Here is a 17,082-nt window from a genome sequence, read left to right on the forward strand (position 1 = left end):
GTTTCTGGAGGAGATCACACTGTAAGGAGCAACCTACAATTACATGGGCAATGTTTTCCTGAAATGTAAATTTCACTTGTAAGGGAGGTCTCTTAATAGGCATTCTTGATCCCAAGTGATTGTGAAGGAGGGTGATTGCTGGATGGAATAGGCAACAATTTATGCTCCTACAGGTTCAGATGTTTTAACTCTGGTCTCCATGTTACTTGGCTATATGCATTATAGATAGAATTTTGGACACCTATACTATACTTCGATCAGGTTCCCAATCTGTGATAGTGTCAATCTAGAGTAAAGAGGTTGCTGGCCTGCTGTTGGCTAATGTACAACTTCCCTGCCAACCAGAAAGAACTGGGGATTGTTAGTTTCTGTGAGAGACAGTGAACCTCTTGTACCTTAGGCCCTGAAGATGAGGCAGGTTTGAGGCTGAAGGGCTGAAGCTAGATTTTCATGCAAAGCTTTGAACTTCATAGAATCATAGAATACCAGGTTGGAAGGGACCTCAAGGACTGTCTGGTCCAACCTTTTTAGGCAAAGCATCACCTAGACTAGATGTTGCAGCACCCTGTCCAGACGAAGCTTAGAAGTGTCCAACACTGGGGAATCCACTGGAGAGATTATTCCAGTATCTTAATGTCCTTCTGAAAAATTTTCCTCTTGTGTCCAGTTGGAATCTCCCTAGGAGTAACTTGTGCCCATCACCCTTTGTCTTCTATACAACTCCTTGTAAAAAGGGTGACTCCGCCTTCTCTGTAGCCACTTTGACTGTTTAGATAGATAGATGCCTCAATCAATTGCCGTTTTTAACAGAATGCTAGAGCAGACAATCTCCAGAGGTCCCCTCCAACCTAGACTTTCTAAGCTAAATGGCAGAATTACAGAAATAGTGTCTAAAATGTTTTTTCCACATATGGAGAACTGAAGTCTTAAGTGTCTATGAAGAGTAGGGGAGAAGGGAATACAGCCTTGTGAGATGTGATGATCTCTCAGGAAAAGTGCTGTGATGCCAAGCTTCGAAGATCTTGTTATGGATCATCTTACTGCTGCTGAGCTGAGTTCTGTACAGCCACAAAGCTGTCTTTGTGTTGTTTGGTGAGGGGCATTCTTGTGGACTTAGCACCTTTAGCATGGGGCTGGCCATAGGGGGCCTGGAGTGGCTCCTGCAGGACCTCTGCAGCACCCTGGCCAGTGTTCCAGCAAATGTGTACTTTAGCAAGAGGGCTCATCCCTGCCCTTGCTGAGCTTTGTGCCCTGAGCAATAATGCTCCTGTAAGATGGAGTGTGAGGGGGAGAGCTCTGACACCAGGTCACCGAGTGGAACCATACTCAGCACAGAATGCTTCAGGCACTCAAGGCTTTTGAGGTATGGATTACCGGTGTGTTACACGTTTCCTGGTTGTATTTTTGTTATTGTTTCTTGTTCTGAGAAGATTCATGTTTTCAGATCTATGATCTGAACATGCTGCTTTCAAAAGCCGTTTAAACCTGTAAGCTTTTTGTTCTGTGGCTTTGTTCCTGGCAGTAAGGAAGAGGAAAAGATGGTTTTAACTAACTTTTTTTCCAGAGCACTTGGAACCCACTTGTTGAGCAAAACCAGATCTAGTCCCAAGCATAACACCGTGCTCTGTTACCTCTCTTGAGGGGAAGGTGTCTGCTTCCCTTCCCCACTGATCGGAGCGGGAGGTGCTGTTCCTGTGGTGGTCTCCCCGGCCCCCAGCTCCCTCCCCATCGGAAAGCCGGTCCCCCCCTCACCCGGCTCTCCGCCCGCCGCCGGCCGTTGGAGCTGACGCAGCAGGGCCGTCGTCTCCAGGGCAACCGGCAGCCAGCGGAGCGTCGCCCCCTCTCGCCACGCCGGCGACCGCAGGCCGCGCCCCGCCGGGCGGACCGAGGCGGAGCGGAGCGTCCCGGCAGTGCGGGCGGCAGCGGCTCCGGTTCGCAGCCCTCTCCCCTCGCCACCACCTGCCGCCATGTGCGAGCCCAGCAAGCAGGACATTGCCGCCATCTTCAAGCGGCTCCGCTCCGTCCCCACCAACAAGGTAGGGGCGCCCGGCTAGGAGGGGAGGAAGGGGGGAGGAGGTGTGGATCCCGCAGCGCCCGGCCTCCGCCGCTGTGACACGTCGCACTACCGGCGGCCTGTCACACCCCGCCCGGCCCCGGCGACCCGGCCCGGCTGCCCAACGGCGGGGGACCCGGTGGGAGGAGGGAAGTGCCGGGCAGGGCAGCGGCACCGGGCTCGACCGGCCTGGAGGTGGGGGAAGCCCTTTTCGGCCTGGCAGCGGTGCTGGCAGGCGGGTGCTGAGCGTCCTGGGCTCAGGTCTTAACTAGGGAAGTGTAGAGCCTCCGGCTGCCAGGTGTGTGGGGATTGCTGGAGGGAGTCAGCTCGGCTGAAAATGGAAAGGAAGTTCTAAAACAGTCACAACTTCGAGTGGTGAACGGCGGTTTCCACCCACCCTCTCTGCCCCCTTTGTTTTTAAATCAAAAGAGTTCTTCACTATGGATGTGGTGAGACACTGGTACAGGGTGTCTAGAGAAGCTGTGGCTGCCCCATCCCTGGCAGTGTTCAGGGCCAGGTTGAACGGGGCTTGGAGCAACCTGGTCTCGGGGAAGGTGTCTCTGCCCATGGCAGGGAGTTGGAAGGTCCCTTCCTACCCAAACCATTCTGTGATTCTGTGAAGTAAATAAAGCTTATTGTGGCACCGTCATTTCCGTGGTGATAAAAGTTCCATGTTTTCTTCCACACTGGCCTCATCCAGGGCCAGATTTAATTTGTCAGAGTTGTAAAGCCCTGTTTGGTTTTTAGTATCCATTACCTATGAAGATGTGCCTAGCTGTGAGATGGGACAGGTGCCTCAGGCTGCAAGGTGACCCAGCAGAAGTGTTGGAAAGCAGGACTACCTGCAGGAGTTATGTGCTCCTGTGCTGCTTTTTAGTGCCATCTGCTCCACTGTGTTGGCTTTAGGACATACACTGTGAACATACCTGAAAAGTACACTAAGAAACTGTGGATTAGCATTATGAAGGAACACTGTGGTTTTGTTTTCTGAGAATATATATCTGGAGGTCTGCCTTTGGTACAAAACTGACATCCACCAATTATCCTGTGCAGGCCATGGACACACATGTGGTATCTCAGAAAGCAAAGCTCAGAGGCGAATGCTCACCAGCTGGTTTCTAACACAAGTGTTTCTAAAACCTGCCTTTGCAGTGGGGTAGAAAGTTCATTGAAGAAAGGTCTTAGTCCTAACAGAGAGACTCAAATAGAGTATCTTTTACAAGCTTCTGAAATTAACTGGCACTGTGTTTAAGAAGGTGAGTAGTTCTGTAGTACTATTCTGATGATTCTTCTGAATTGAGATCACAAGAGCATCAGAAGGTATTGCCCACAGCTGGTGAGAGGGGAAAGCCTAAGGATGGATGGAATGCCTTGAACTGTTCCCTTGTATTGAACTCATTGTTACCATACTAGACTTAATAAGGTGGATGTGGCACCTGTGGTTGCTCAGGCGTATCTGTCTTGCCTTGCAGTCGAACCTAGTGCTACGTAGATATGATAGTGCTGATGTTGACAGAGCAGTGTTAGCACAGTGTGTGCTGCCATTCACACTGAGTCAGTTTGAAAGAAAGAGCTCAGGCACAGAAACCTCATTACACTGCAGTGAAGCCCAGTCTCGCTGACCTGTAAAGACAGAGGAGAGTGGGAAACAAACAGCTTGGACCTCACAACTCCCCCGTGCCCATGTAGCTAACCAGTCTTCTTAAGTAAAAGTTGCTGACATCAGTTTATCCTGTTGTGTTTGAGCACATCTTGTTTTGTTTCCTTTCTCTGGTGTTCTTACACAGTCTGCCCCTTTTATTTGTAGGGCTTTTCTGCTGGGAAAGATAGACGTGGGAAAGTACAAATACTGGAAAGGTTCTGTATTAAATGCTTAGTAATTTGCTTAGCTGTGGTGTTTATGTATACAGTTTGGGAAGAAGTGGTGTCTGTTCTGTGCAGCATCGGGGCTTACTGGCTGCCTGCTATGAGCAGGCATCCACATTAACACTGCTAGTGCTCTGCAGTGGTTCTTAGTGCACATGAGTTTAGGAAGGTAATTCTCATTTAAATGTACAGTGTAATTTGTCGGTTATAGTGTGTTTAAACTGATATTTGAACAATTGTCTTGAAATTAACATATCTGTAAATTCATTTTAGTTTCCTTTACTTTGTATAACATGAGAAATAGCTTCTTTTTCACTTCTTGGTGTGTCTATGGGTATTACTTAATACAGAGCTGCCTGATGGCAATTAACAAACATGTTAAAATTATCAAATAGGGTGTATTTTGTACATATGCAAGTGTTCATAGTCCTTAAGCTACCAGGTATTGTTAACTTGAGTGCTTGTAAAGCCCACCTGGTTTGAAGACTTATATACTGAGGCTATACGGTCACTTTTAATCTGGCATAGATCCTCTGAAATTGTTAAGTTTTTCATTCTCTCTGGCTCTTTCTTTTGTTGATGATAGTATTCATGTCCCTGCCTGGACACCTAGATGAAGGATCTGAACTGGCTGAAGACTAAGTATGGGTGTTGTGGTGGTGGTTTATCAGCTGTCAGTTTTGTTACTACTGTGTGTATTGTGTGGTTTGCATGTGTGCTGGAGGGTGAAAGTTTTTTTGCATCAGCATGAAGTGTAGTATATCATACGTCACGTCAGTCAGTTTAAGACCACAATTCCTAAATGGGCAGTCCTGTCTTCTAAGGGCAAACACTTCTGTTCCCTCCCATACATTGGCATTACTGGTCATGTGGTTGGGCTGTGAGTTGGACCTACCTTTGCTCAAAGTCAAAGCAGTGCAGTATGATCAGCAAGTGTGACTCTTAACTGCTGATGAAGGAGAAGAAGGAAAGCATATCTGGGAATGGTGGCAGATTACTAAGAGAGTAGCTGCTTGGATTTAGATCACCTTTGACCAAGTGTGAAACTGGCTCCTGAGTTTAGTGTTGGAGCTTGGCATGCTTGGAGTGACAAGCACAAGCAAATGCAGAGCTACACTGGGGCAGCAGTCCTGCTATATGGGAGGTTAAAAGTGTCTGTGTAGAGGTTGAAAATGTCTAACCATGACCTCAGGGATAAGTGGGTTTGCTTTCTGAACCTGCTCACATCTTCAGAAGTGCCCAAATTAACGTTTTTATAGGCTAACAGTTACCATGTCCAATAGCAATACATATTATATTTTTATTTATTAACATAGACATCTTGTGCAAGGTAGATGTTGTAGGATTTAATGATTACTTGCTGAGGGCTATACCCAAACCTTTGTGTTTGCTCTGTGCAAATATCTCCATTAGGACTTCTTCTGGTTTGTTTTTTGTTTTTTTTTTCCAAAGTGAATGTTACACCTTTACTGCTCTGAATGCTTTAACACAAAATAAGCAAAAAGATTGCAAGTGTATTTTAAACACAATACATTACTTAAGCATATCCTTCAAATAGATCTTTTATATATAATTATTTTGTTATTTTAGTTGCACCTAAATCAGTACAGAAAATACACCTTATCTGTTTTTAAAATTGAAACAATTTCATAGAATAGCTCTGAAATGGGGTTTGATTTATTTATATATATATATATTTAATTCTTGCATCACAATCCTAAAAGCTGCATGTTTTATTAATATGAAAAATTTTCACACATGTCTGTCAAACAGCTGATAGAGCATCCTGAATGAGTGAAGATCTTGAGCTATCCTGCTTTGTGGCAGCTAGCTTCCAAGGTGATGCAATGGACTTCTAAGATGTTGAAACTAGGAAGTGCTTATAATTGTGCCAGGGAGGGAAGCAGAATCCTTAGGGATGTTTGTAACTGAACTTTTTAAACCTGTTTCTTTCACCACCGATACTCAAGATTCTCATTTCCCATTTGTATGCCAGGAAATTTCAACAAGACTTACGACTCTTAAGTCTGCTTTGCTCTTCTGCAATAGAAGCAAGACCAGGGCTGTTTGGTTAGCTTCATTTTCAAGCAGAATCTTCTGTTTCATTGTCCCTATCCTCCTTTTGGCCTTGTAAGAGGAAATCAATTTAAAAGGAAGATGAAGCTTGTTTTTTGTTTTAAAGGCACTACTTCAAAGAATGAAGAGAATTGGGAAAAAGACAGAGTTCCAACTGCAAAGGCTGTGTGTTTTCTGAGAATATGGCATGCATGAAGTGTTACTCATTCTTCTTTTTCCCTACCTCCCTTATATAATTCTTCCACCTGTGCTTGTTTCGGGGACTCCCTCTAACACCTCCTTTCATCAATCATTCTGTGTAGCTTTTATCTTATTTCTTCTTTCTGCTGTATGTCAGTGAATGACTTCATTTCCACATACAGTAGTGGGATACATAAATGACTTCATGAATCTTACATCTCTGTTGAGAGAGGAAGAGGGGACTCACAGAGTCAGAAACTGTGACCTCCGTGCTTTCTGTTTGTATAACTGGTTATTAGTCTAATTGAAGCTCAGACTCATGATGTCTGTAATGTATGTATATGTGTACATACATTGTATGATTACATACATCTGTACATACAGATGTATGTAATCCTGAGATCTGCTGGTGAACTTTGTGTGTGCCTGATAAATTTGGACTGTACAAGCTAAATAGACCCACACTAAAACAAGGAGTTTAGCCTGAAACTGCTCCTGGGCATGGACTTGAAATTAATTTGAGTGGATGATGTGTGAGCTGACCTGAGTGCAATCTCAGGGCTTGTTTGACTGGATATGTACAAAAAGAACAGAGACAAAAGTCTCTAGTTGTATGGATGGATTTTCTAACAAGGAGACTTCTTAGTCTTAGTTTTAAGTGTGCAAATTTTTCCATCTGACAGAGGTGCTGAAAGCACCATGTCTGCATGTGTAGGGTGCTCCATATGTCCCCAGTAGCTGGCTTGGAATAAACTCTATGTTTTCTTTCTGTGTGTAGCTAGAACTTCCCTTGCTGTTTGGGGATATGTTACATTTATAGGAGGACGTTAAAGGATAAGGTTGAAGATTTGAACTCCGTCAGTTTGTGTGTAAAAGCTTGTCTCTCTGTGGAGCTATTTCTTAGTAGATGCCAGTGACCGTACCTGTAGTTGGATGCTTTTACTCTTAGAAGTATTTATCTGCAGCATTTATAAATACCATCAAAAAAGCATTGACCAGATGATTCATACAGGGATAGACATGTGCACATAGCATTAACTAGGATTAGCAGTTTCTGTTTAAATTTGTGTTCTTCCTTGCATTTGAAACATCGATTTGCATGAGGTCATTTTTTTGTTTTTGTTTTCCTTGGCCAAAGAAGCACAAAATGCAGAACAGAACAGCTGAAACAGAGCTTGAAAGTTGTGGTTTGCAGACCTGCAAGACATGAGATGTAGGCACACACACCTTTTGTATTTCTGACTAAGTGTTAGGAGCCTTTTGTGGTGGCAGAGAATAAGAAGGTCATGGTTTTGTCTATACAGAAGCTGTGGACATGTTTGCTTTTTAACCAGTTCATGATGGACAGTCAAAAGGTTGCTACAGTAATACATCATACAAAGTCATGTCTGGCAGAGGGAGCTCAGCTATGCAGTGCACAGAGTGGATGCTTTCTTCATAGAGCTGGGTTTCAGTCGCTTGCTCTAAGGATCAAGGATGCTATATACGAAAGTAGATTGTCATGTCATTAGTTCTGCTGATAGCATGTATGTTTTGAGGAAAGAAGAGGCTCAGTCCTATGCCATGAAGAGAGCCTGCCCTTGGGGAAGTATTTCTTAAACTATTTCAGTAGTGCTGGAAATACTGCATTAAACATGTATCTGTACTAGTCTGATGCGGGTTCTCTGGCCTGATTTCTCAGCCTGTGGTCCCTGTCCACACTGGATGTAGTTGGAAAACGGGAGGGCATGTAGTCCTGTCAAGTTAGGGCCCTGACACACAGGTGTAGGCAGATTGTGTAACTCCTCTTTATATTGCAAAATTAGGATAATTGAAAGTCATCATGTCAACAAATGCTGTAAAATGAGTTAATTAAGTTTGATCACTGAAATGATGTTAGCATGACCTGTAACACAACTGTAACATGTGATTATGCTCAAGGCCGATTACTGATCTTTATTTCTTTAAGGTATGTTTTGACTGCGGAGCAAAGAACCCTAGCTGGGCAAGCATAACATATGGAGTTTTTCTCTGTATTGATTGTTCAGGGACCCATCGATCACTTGGTGTTCATTTGAGTTTCATTCGGTAAGTAGCTTGTATATTTTTATAGCAAACATTGTATCTTTCAATGTTTCTGTTTGCTCAGATGCCTGCTCAGAGGGGAAAACCCATCATTTCAGCTACTGACTCAGACCTTTTTAATGTTTGTATTGGCTTTGATCTATCTGACATCTGATTGGGAATTAGGTAAGTAGGTAGGGCTCACAGAATTTTTACCATGCACCCATTCCCATTACCTGCTTGTTGTGTTAGTAGTGCACATTTGTTGGCAGGTCTGTTTCTACAGTGAAGATAACAAAAATGAAGAGCAATGCGAGCATGTTGAAGTGCTTTATCATTCCTTCAAATCAAGACTGGGGGAAATACTAATTTGTCATCATCAACAGTGTTACAGTGTATTGATCATAAAAAGAATCTGCCCCCAGCAACCAAAGTCAGAGAGCTAAGTAGCACTTTGCCAACTTTGCTTCCTGAAATAGTTCATGGTGGTGTCACCTGAGTGCTAGTACTGGGGTAGTGTAAAGGCAGCTGTTTACCTCAGTTAATCAGTTGGTGCAGTAAATCTGCACCCTGAGCTTGTCACATTTCAGGTGAGTATCCTAACTGATGGCTTGTGGGCCTTTTTGGCCTCATAAATAATTACATATTTGAAATGTAATCAATGTTCTGCTTGAAGTGCATGAGAGCAATGCATCCAGGAATGGATTGCAGATAAAAGTAGCTGTTTTCCATCAACTAAAATTTTCCTTCTGCTGCCTTTTCGCTGTATACAAGTGTTGCAAAAGGCATCTCAGAAGTCCATTCCTAATGATCACAGTATTAATTCTCCTCATAGTCACTCATTTTGGTTGTGATATGACACTGAAATTGTTCCTTTGGCCATTACACGTAATTGTGATTTGTTTTTGACAGAGTTCAAATGTTACTCTGAAAATGTATCTAACTGGTGCTTTTTAAAAGGGAAAGCCTGACAGAGGGTACTTTTTTTATTTCCCAAGCTTTTACAGTGGCAATTCTACATGGCTTTATTAACTTCTCTTGCACATTGTGTATTATCACATTTATTTTTTTAATAGATGCATGTTTTCACTTTTTTTTATAAAAAAGGGGGGAGACAAACACTTTACAAATAAAAAAGGTAAAGAGATTTTAAATGGCTTGGGAGATAACATTAAAAATGTTTCCTTCCTTTTAGATCTACAGAACTGGATTCCAATTGGTCTTGGTTTCAGCTGAGATGCATGCAAGTTGGAGGAAATGCAAATGCTGTATGTACTCTTGAGAATTTGCTTTGCGCATTGAAGCTTGTTAGGCTTGGAAGCTATGTCCTTTCTGGCTCATATCTTGGGAATAGTTTTATTTTTCCAGTCCCATCTCTCCTCTTTTTTTTCTTTTTTTGTATTTTAAGAATTCTTTTGATTGCTGATTTCATCCTCCATACTTGCAACTTCTCCTTCCGGGTATAATTTGCAAATGTTTTATTTTTTCTTACAAATTATTAATAAAAATCACTGCACTTTGACAGGGAAACATTGGCAGCTGCTGAAAAATGGCTTACCAACAGCTTGTAAACTTACCTTATGGTCATCTCTCTGTGACTGTGTTTCCTTACATGGTTTATGAAAATATAATGCCAAAAATCATGTAATTGTGAAAAGTCACACTGAAATAAGATCTGACTTACTCTGGAGGTACAACTGAAGCCAAGATAAGATATGCTATACTGACATATAAATGTATTTTGGAGAGGAAATAGTGTTTTAGTATGGTCCGTTTCATATTGGCTATTATTTCAGTTTGAATTTTTATGTACTTACAGATAAGTTAGTTATACAATATTTTTGTAAATTGAGGTTATGTTGACAGGTACATTGTTCTCAATCTCCTTTTCATAGGAGGATGTCTTCCTTTGTCAACTCTTCTGGAATATTGCCTGTTTTCCCATATTTTTTCAAAGATTAACAACCCATAACTGAGATTACTTCCCTAAATTGACCCACCCAGTGTGGAAACATGCAACTTTCCTAAGAAATTTCTACTTTTCTTCTAATTCCCTGAAAGCTTCCCCTTATCTTTCTTTATTTATGTTTTGTCCATAACATTTCTTGAAGAAACTTCATCTAAACTTGCTTTCCATAGGCTTTTTCTTAACAATTTTCTTAACAATCATTTTCCTTTCTAACAGTTTAATACTCTGCTATTTTTTTTCCTATTTCCATTAAAAAAGGATGAATTTGGGATGATTATTACCTCCCACGTTTGCATTTTCCAGTAAAACCTTTTTCTTTGTATTAGGCATTCAGGTTTCTGTCTCTGTCTTACAGATCTGAACAGTTGCATGGTGTCTTCTCCCTCTTTTTCTTCTGCCTACTCTTAAGTTACATCTTTCTATGTTAATACTGCTGTTATATGAAGTTCCTCATTGAGTTTCTGTTATGCCACTTAGTACATCAAACAAATTTCAACAAATCAAAAGACAGAGATTTTGCATGAAAAATATTTTCTTTTTTAGGCAAAGGCTTAAAAGCTTTGGTTAAATTATGTAAACTTAACAATACAAAGAATTTAAGGTAGTTGGAAAGAAGATGTCAAAGTTTGAAAAGTACTTCTGTTAATCTTAGAAAGCTTATTACCAGAACAACAACAGTAAAGCTTTATTGTTTTATTTTATGAGGTTTTGTCTTTTTTGCTTGGATGTCACTGTTTCTTATTCTGTATTTTACCAAGGGGTGTAATATACCTACAGCCACCCCTCACATACCTCAAATTCACAATGGCCTGTTTTGGATACCTAGGAAAATGAATACTTGAGACTTTAAAGACCGGTTTAGTAAACTGTTTGGACATTTTGAGAAGTAACATTAGCATTTTTCTTCTAATTGCACAAAAAAAAATTATCTCTTTTTGTCACAAATTAAATGCCAGATTCTGTTTTTGCTAACTGATGTTTAGAGGCACTGTCAGATTAACACTAATAATTTGTATTCTGTAATTGCCTGATGATGCCTTATATTGGAGAACAGCAGTGCTGTGCTTCATAGCTATGTATCAGTTTGCTAGTAAATCTGAAGTGTTCTTAGTTGCTCTTGTAGAATAAATCTCTACAATGACTGGAATTAGGGCTTAGCAAAAAAAAAACCAAACAAAAAAACCCCAAACAAAAAAACCCCAAACAAACAAAAAACCAAACAAACAAAAAAAACCCCCAAAACCCAAAAGCTCTAAATATCAAGTTTGTAGGTGCATGTTTAACCCAGCCAAGTGCAAGGTCCTGCACCTGGGTTGGAGCAATTCCAGGCACAGCTACAGGTTGGCAGAGAAGTGATTCAGAGCAGCCCTGTGCAGAAGGACTTTGGGGTGTTGGTAGATTAGAAACTGAGCATGAGCTGGCTTCAGTGTGTGCTTGCAGCCCAGAAACCAACCATATCCTGGGCTGCATCAAAAGGACCATGACCAGCAGGTCAAAGGTGATGATCCTGCCCCTCTGCTCTCGTGAGACCTCACTTGGAGTATTGTGTGCAGTTCTGGTGTCCTCAACATAAAAAGGACATGGAACTGTTGGAACAAGTCCAGAGGAGGCCATGAGGATGATCAGGGACTGGAGCACCTCCTGTATGAAGACAGGCTGAGAAAGTTGGGGCTGTTCAGCCTGGAGAAGAGAAGGCTGCATGGAGACCTCATTGAAGGGGGCCTATAAGGATGCTGGTGAGGGACTATTCATTAGGGACTGCAGTGATAGGACAAGGGGTAATGGGTTCAAACTTAAACAGATGAAGTTCAGGTTAGATGTAAGGAAGAAGTTCTTTACTGTTAGGGTGGTGAGGCACTGGAATGGGTTGCCCAAGGAAGCTGTGAATGCTCCATTCCAGGTGGTGTTCAAGGCCAGGTTGGATGAAGCCTTGGGTGACATGGTTTAGTGTGAGGGTTCCTTGGCCATGTCAGGGGGGTTGGAATTAGGTGATCTGAAGTTCCTTTCCAACCTTCCATATTCTATGATTCTATGTATTTAAATACAAAAATGTACAATCTTTTTGGCATCTGTGATGTTTACAGCTGTTTCTGTTGGAATCACAGAAGTTGACTGGCGTTTTTTTCTCTCCTTTATGGTTGTTGCTTAATTTCTATACAAAGTCAGGTACTTATATACTACTAGATTTATGCTTTGCAGTTCCAGCGTATAAGGCCATAACCCTAGGTTATCTAGACTTGCTGATCCTATCAGAAACTTGTTTATTATGTTTTATGGTACCATAAAACAGTCTGTCCTGCACTTCTCTGCAGGAACATATGATTTGGTTTGCTAGTCAATTCTAGATATTGAGAAAATTGTTATTTGTTTGGGGCTTTTTTTAATCTTTCAAAGAGCTTGTGAAACTCCAATGTAAATGTATTGATTTGCTTTTGGTTTAAGAGCCTAAATCGGAATAGGTTTTTTCATTTATATAGCTATATTTTTGTATAAATACACAAGCATAAAAATACATGTGGGTACATATATATGTGCATTCGCATGCTTTTCTTTTGAAGGAAGACAGTTTTTATACAGTCATTTTGATGCTATTGAATATACATTGTAGAGATGAAGCCAAGCAATGTCTTTTAGAATATTTAGGAATGTCCTTTGAAGCACAGGTATTGGCAATCAATTCTACCTCTTCCTTTCTACACTTAATTTCAGAAATAGGATTTTTTTTATATGATGGCAAACTTGCGCTTGTAGATGCTTTTGAAGCATCCCACTAATGTATTTGATTTTCCTCTATGTTATTTATATGTAAAGAGGTTGCCAGAATGGAATTCTCTTTGTATTTTGGAGATCTACATGGACTTCATAATTGAAAAGGTTGGATTTAGATAGAGGAGCAGCATATTTTGCTGCACTGCAGTATATTTTTATGTTAAGTGGCATTAGTTTTTAAACCTGTTTCTCATGGCATTTTCTGTGTTCTGCTTCACAGTCTGCTTTTTTCCATCAACACGGATGCACAACAAATGATTCCAATGCAAAGTACAACAGTCGGGTTGCTCAGCTTTACAAAGAGAAGATTAAATCTCTTGCAACACAGGCAACAAGAAAGTACGGTACTGATGTGAGTAGTATGTGTCCTGTGCCTGTAAGATTTCTGAAAATCTTTATCTTCTCTCCCTTGGAGTAATTTTAAGTTTCCAATTAGTAATGCAAAAGATTATCTGTCTTTGGCAGGTACTGATACACATTACAGTGAATAGGCAAGCTGGGGAGTAAACTGTTGGTAGCATACGTTCTTTTTGTTTGGAAAAAGAATATTGAGCTAGAGCTCAACTGGATAACTCAGGATCATTAATTTCTAATTCAGAACATTAACATTTGCAGTAACTTACGTGGGTTCTAGGCAGAAACTTCAGGTATCCTTCAGAATGGAAACTTCTTTGTTTGCAGCTGTGCTCCAAAATTATTTTAGTGGTATTGCATAACAAAAATCTTTTTATTTTTGCTTGTCAGGAACTGAATTCCTATTGAGAAGTACAGCATATAAAAATGTCAAAGTGTTGATAGAATTAACTACAGAATATTTGTGATTTAAGTGGGATGTGATTTGAACAGGTAAACGTGTGGGTTTGGTTTTTGCCCTATGAGAATAATATTTGAAAACGTAGCAGGTTATGTATGTCCTGAACTTGCTGTTTTCCATTTAAAATGCTGAAAGAGTTCATGTGTGCTATCAAAACTTTGTTAGGTTGCTGACAGGAATACGTTCTTAGCGAAGTATGCAGAATTGGTTTGCTGAAGTGACAAGTTTGACAACAGTTCTCTTCTGTGTACACAGAAAACATGTTTTGATTGTTTATTTCACTTTGTTAAAGTCCATGACTGATTCATTTGAAGTTGATCAGATGAGTGGGAATTAAAAGAAAAGCAAGATGGCTTGGGGGTTTTTCTGATCTGTGCATCAAATAGCATGAAATTTTATGGATTATAATAATTTTATATTACAAATGTTATAGACAATAGTTCACATCACTAACTGTAGAGAATGTCATTTTACTTACTAAACAGCTTTAGATATAAAACCTGTTCAAGTAAATATGATACACTATGTGCATTTAAGTTGATCATAAATTACCCAAATGACACTTTGAAGAACTGTGTTTATCTTGCTTCAATTATGGATTCCCTCAAATTATTCTATATTAATTATGCTTTTTTTAATTAATATACTTTGTAATTATGTAGTGCAAGCTGAAATGATTATGTGCTAAGTTGCTGAAGTAAATTATTCAGATAGTTAGGTGTATTATCAACCATCACCTCTTTTACATGGTAAAAAATTTCTTCTCTAATTTAAGGATAGAATTGATTTTTGAATGGTGAGATAAGCCTGTTGCACATTCAGTAACCCTTTTGACAGCAGTCATTATTTTTGGTCATGTATCATGAGATTTGCCTATGAGTAAGGTGGGAGTGCAGGTCACAGGTTATAGACCTGTCTTGCACAATGCTAATACCTGTGGCACTGTGGGCTTGTTAGCCTGCCCTGAGGTCAGGCATTGCTCAAAGCTGTTAGCATCTTGCAAAACTCTGCTTTAACTGTAGCAGAGATGATGGGACTCAGAGTACATGGGAAAATTCATCAGAGTACAAGACCGCATTGGTACAGTTCTGAAAACTGTTTCCAGTGACTGCTAGTGTTATGTTTTCGGGTTTGGTTTGGTTTGGGCTTTTGTGCTTTGGGCAAAACAAGAGTATTAGAAAAAAATACCTTCTATGAGAATATGAAAAAACTTATTATGAAGGTCTAGTGATATTAAATATTGACAGTATTGCTGCAAAGGAGCTTATATTGAGCATTTTGTTAGGAAGGAAATGAATAATGTGAAGGAACACATCAAAGATGTATGAAAGTAAAAAAAAGGAATGTCATATATATGTAAGGAAAAATTACGTACCAAGAAAAAAAAAAGGAGTTTTAAGATTAGTCTGTTTGGAAAAGAAATGCATACATGCAATTTTTATATAAAATTCCCTCTCTTCCAATTCTAGCTGTGGACAGATGGATGTGGAATGCCACCTGTGTCACCTCAAAACAAAGAGGAAGACTTTTTTGCATCCCATGTTTCTCCCAAGGTATGGATTACCTGTATTTCATTCGTATTAGCTTTCTGAATACTAGGTTAACTGTGTGTTTATGATGAAGATTTAATCCTGAAGGAAAATGTTATAGAGAAAGGGTAGGCCAGTGAGTTAACGTTTATCTGCTTTTCCTTCCGCGGGTCTCAAAATTCTTCATGGATGTGAGCCACTTTCTAAGGTGATAAATAGTAGCTAAATGTGGAATGAAACTATACTTTTTGTAGGCATACAATTCCATTTGGACTCATTATTTCTTGATTGGGAGTGCTCTGATTTAAATATACTGTGTGATAAATTTGGTTTTTAATCAGTAAAGTTTAACAGTTCTTAAAGCATTTGCTAAACAATTCTTTTTTATTCCTCAAAAATCTTTCATCCTGTTTGAAAATGTTAACTTGCTGAAGGTTATTGCTCCTGTTGGTTTTCATTTGTTTGATCCTACATCCTTAAGGTGGTAGATGCTGGTTTTGTTTCACAGATTAATGTTCCAGAGACTCTCTTGCCTCTGGTAGTTGAAAAAATAGATAATTGTCATCTTCAACTCAAAGCAATTAAGTTATTACTACACCGAGTACTCTTAAGTATTGCAACAATATTAAGTGTTCTAGTACAGTTGCTTTCTAGTACGGTTACGGTCTGTAACACGTAAAACACAAGTATAATCACAAGGCATATTCTGGGATAGAGAAGAATTCAAAGGGCTTGGGTATATCAGATTAGCCCTTTGTGAAAACTCTTTTCCAGTTCATATGCAAGTTAATTTCCTTGTCATGACGTTGTCGTTGTGCATGTACATTATCAGCAAGTAATAAAAATCTCCACAATTTGCTCATATCTGCATTTGGGTGAAGAACGTAATAAAAATGACATGACGTTTTAGTGACTTTCTAGTGTATATGGGATGCTTAAGGAAGAAAAAAATGTAATTTGGATGAATTATTTTTCCTTTTGGTTATTCAGTTGTGACATTTCAAAATGTAACTTTGTTGTATTTGTGAGATTTTGAAAAATGGTGCTTTATGAAGGGAAATTCAGCTTTTTTGCTATTTATTTGTTTTATTTTAGGAATTTGTACTGCAGCCAATATTTGAATGTCTTCTAAAAACATAATTCAGCATCTTTGAAACCATAAAAAAGTGTTTATATTTTACAGACTGGGAGTATTGCTGTTTTACTCAGATATGCCTATTGCAAAGGACCCCTAAAAAAAGCAGTTATCGTGAATTCTAGTCTAGTGTCTTCACCAGAGGATCACCTGTCTTCATAGTAGAAAAGAAACTGAGTATTTCTCTTTGCAAAAAGCAGCTTGGAAGAATGCTTGCAATTGAGTGGGAAAAGCATGAATTAAGGCAAGCTAAGAGAAAAGAAGTTTAAGCAGAAAAGTGTGTTTGTGTGGTTGAGGACAAGAAGTAGAAACTTCATACAGATGTATGGGTAGAATAAAGTGAATCTTTACAGCAGACTTTTCAGGTAGCTGCAAAGGCCGAGGTAGAGGAAAGCAGTTTGCTTACCTCGGGGCAAGAGATTATTTGGGTATAGACATTTTGACAGGGATGTCGGGAAGTTTTGAGATTGAGGTTTCAGGGAAGAATAAGCATGTTCTCAGCATTGACAACAGTGGCTCAACATTGATGGAAAAGATAATATTAAGTTGATATTATTGTGATCAGGTCACAAACCTGCCTGTTGAGGAGAATGTATCTGAAGGAAGTGGGAGGACACACCAGGAAAACTTGGGAGGACTACTCACAGT

The 17,082-nt window shown here is 40.0% G+C and overlaps 1 protein-coding gene across 1 annotated transcript in view; it reads left to right on the plus strand.

Moving 5' to 3' along the window:
* The first annotated feature begins 1,886 nt into the window (after positions 1-1,886).
* ARFGAP3 (ARF GTPase activating protein 3) overlaps positions 1,887-17,082 on the plus strand; it is a 35,039-nt gene continuing 19,843 nt past the window's right edge. Inside the window, exons 1-5 of the mRNA XM_034063349.1 lie at positions 1,887-2,036; positions 8,124-8,242; positions 9,414-9,486; positions 13,177-13,308; positions 15,240-15,323. Coding sequence (XP_033919240.1) covers positions 1,968-2,036; positions 8,124-8,242; positions 9,414-9,486; positions 13,177-13,308; positions 15,240-15,323 — 477 coding nt within the window. The 5' untranslated portion in view covers positions 1,887-1,967. The remainder of the gene's footprint in view (positions 2,037-8,123; positions 8,243-9,413; positions 9,487-13,176; positions 13,309-15,239; positions 15,324-17,082) is intronic.

This window comes from Melopsittacus undulatus, chromosome 5 (assembly GCF_012275295.1).
Source record: "Melopsittacus undulatus isolate bMelUnd1 chromosome 5, bMelUnd1.mat.Z, whole genome shotgun sequence".
Classification (NCBI taxonomy): domain Eukaryota; kingdom Metazoa; phylum Chordata; class Aves; order Psittaciformes; family Psittaculidae; genus Melopsittacus; species Melopsittacus undulatus.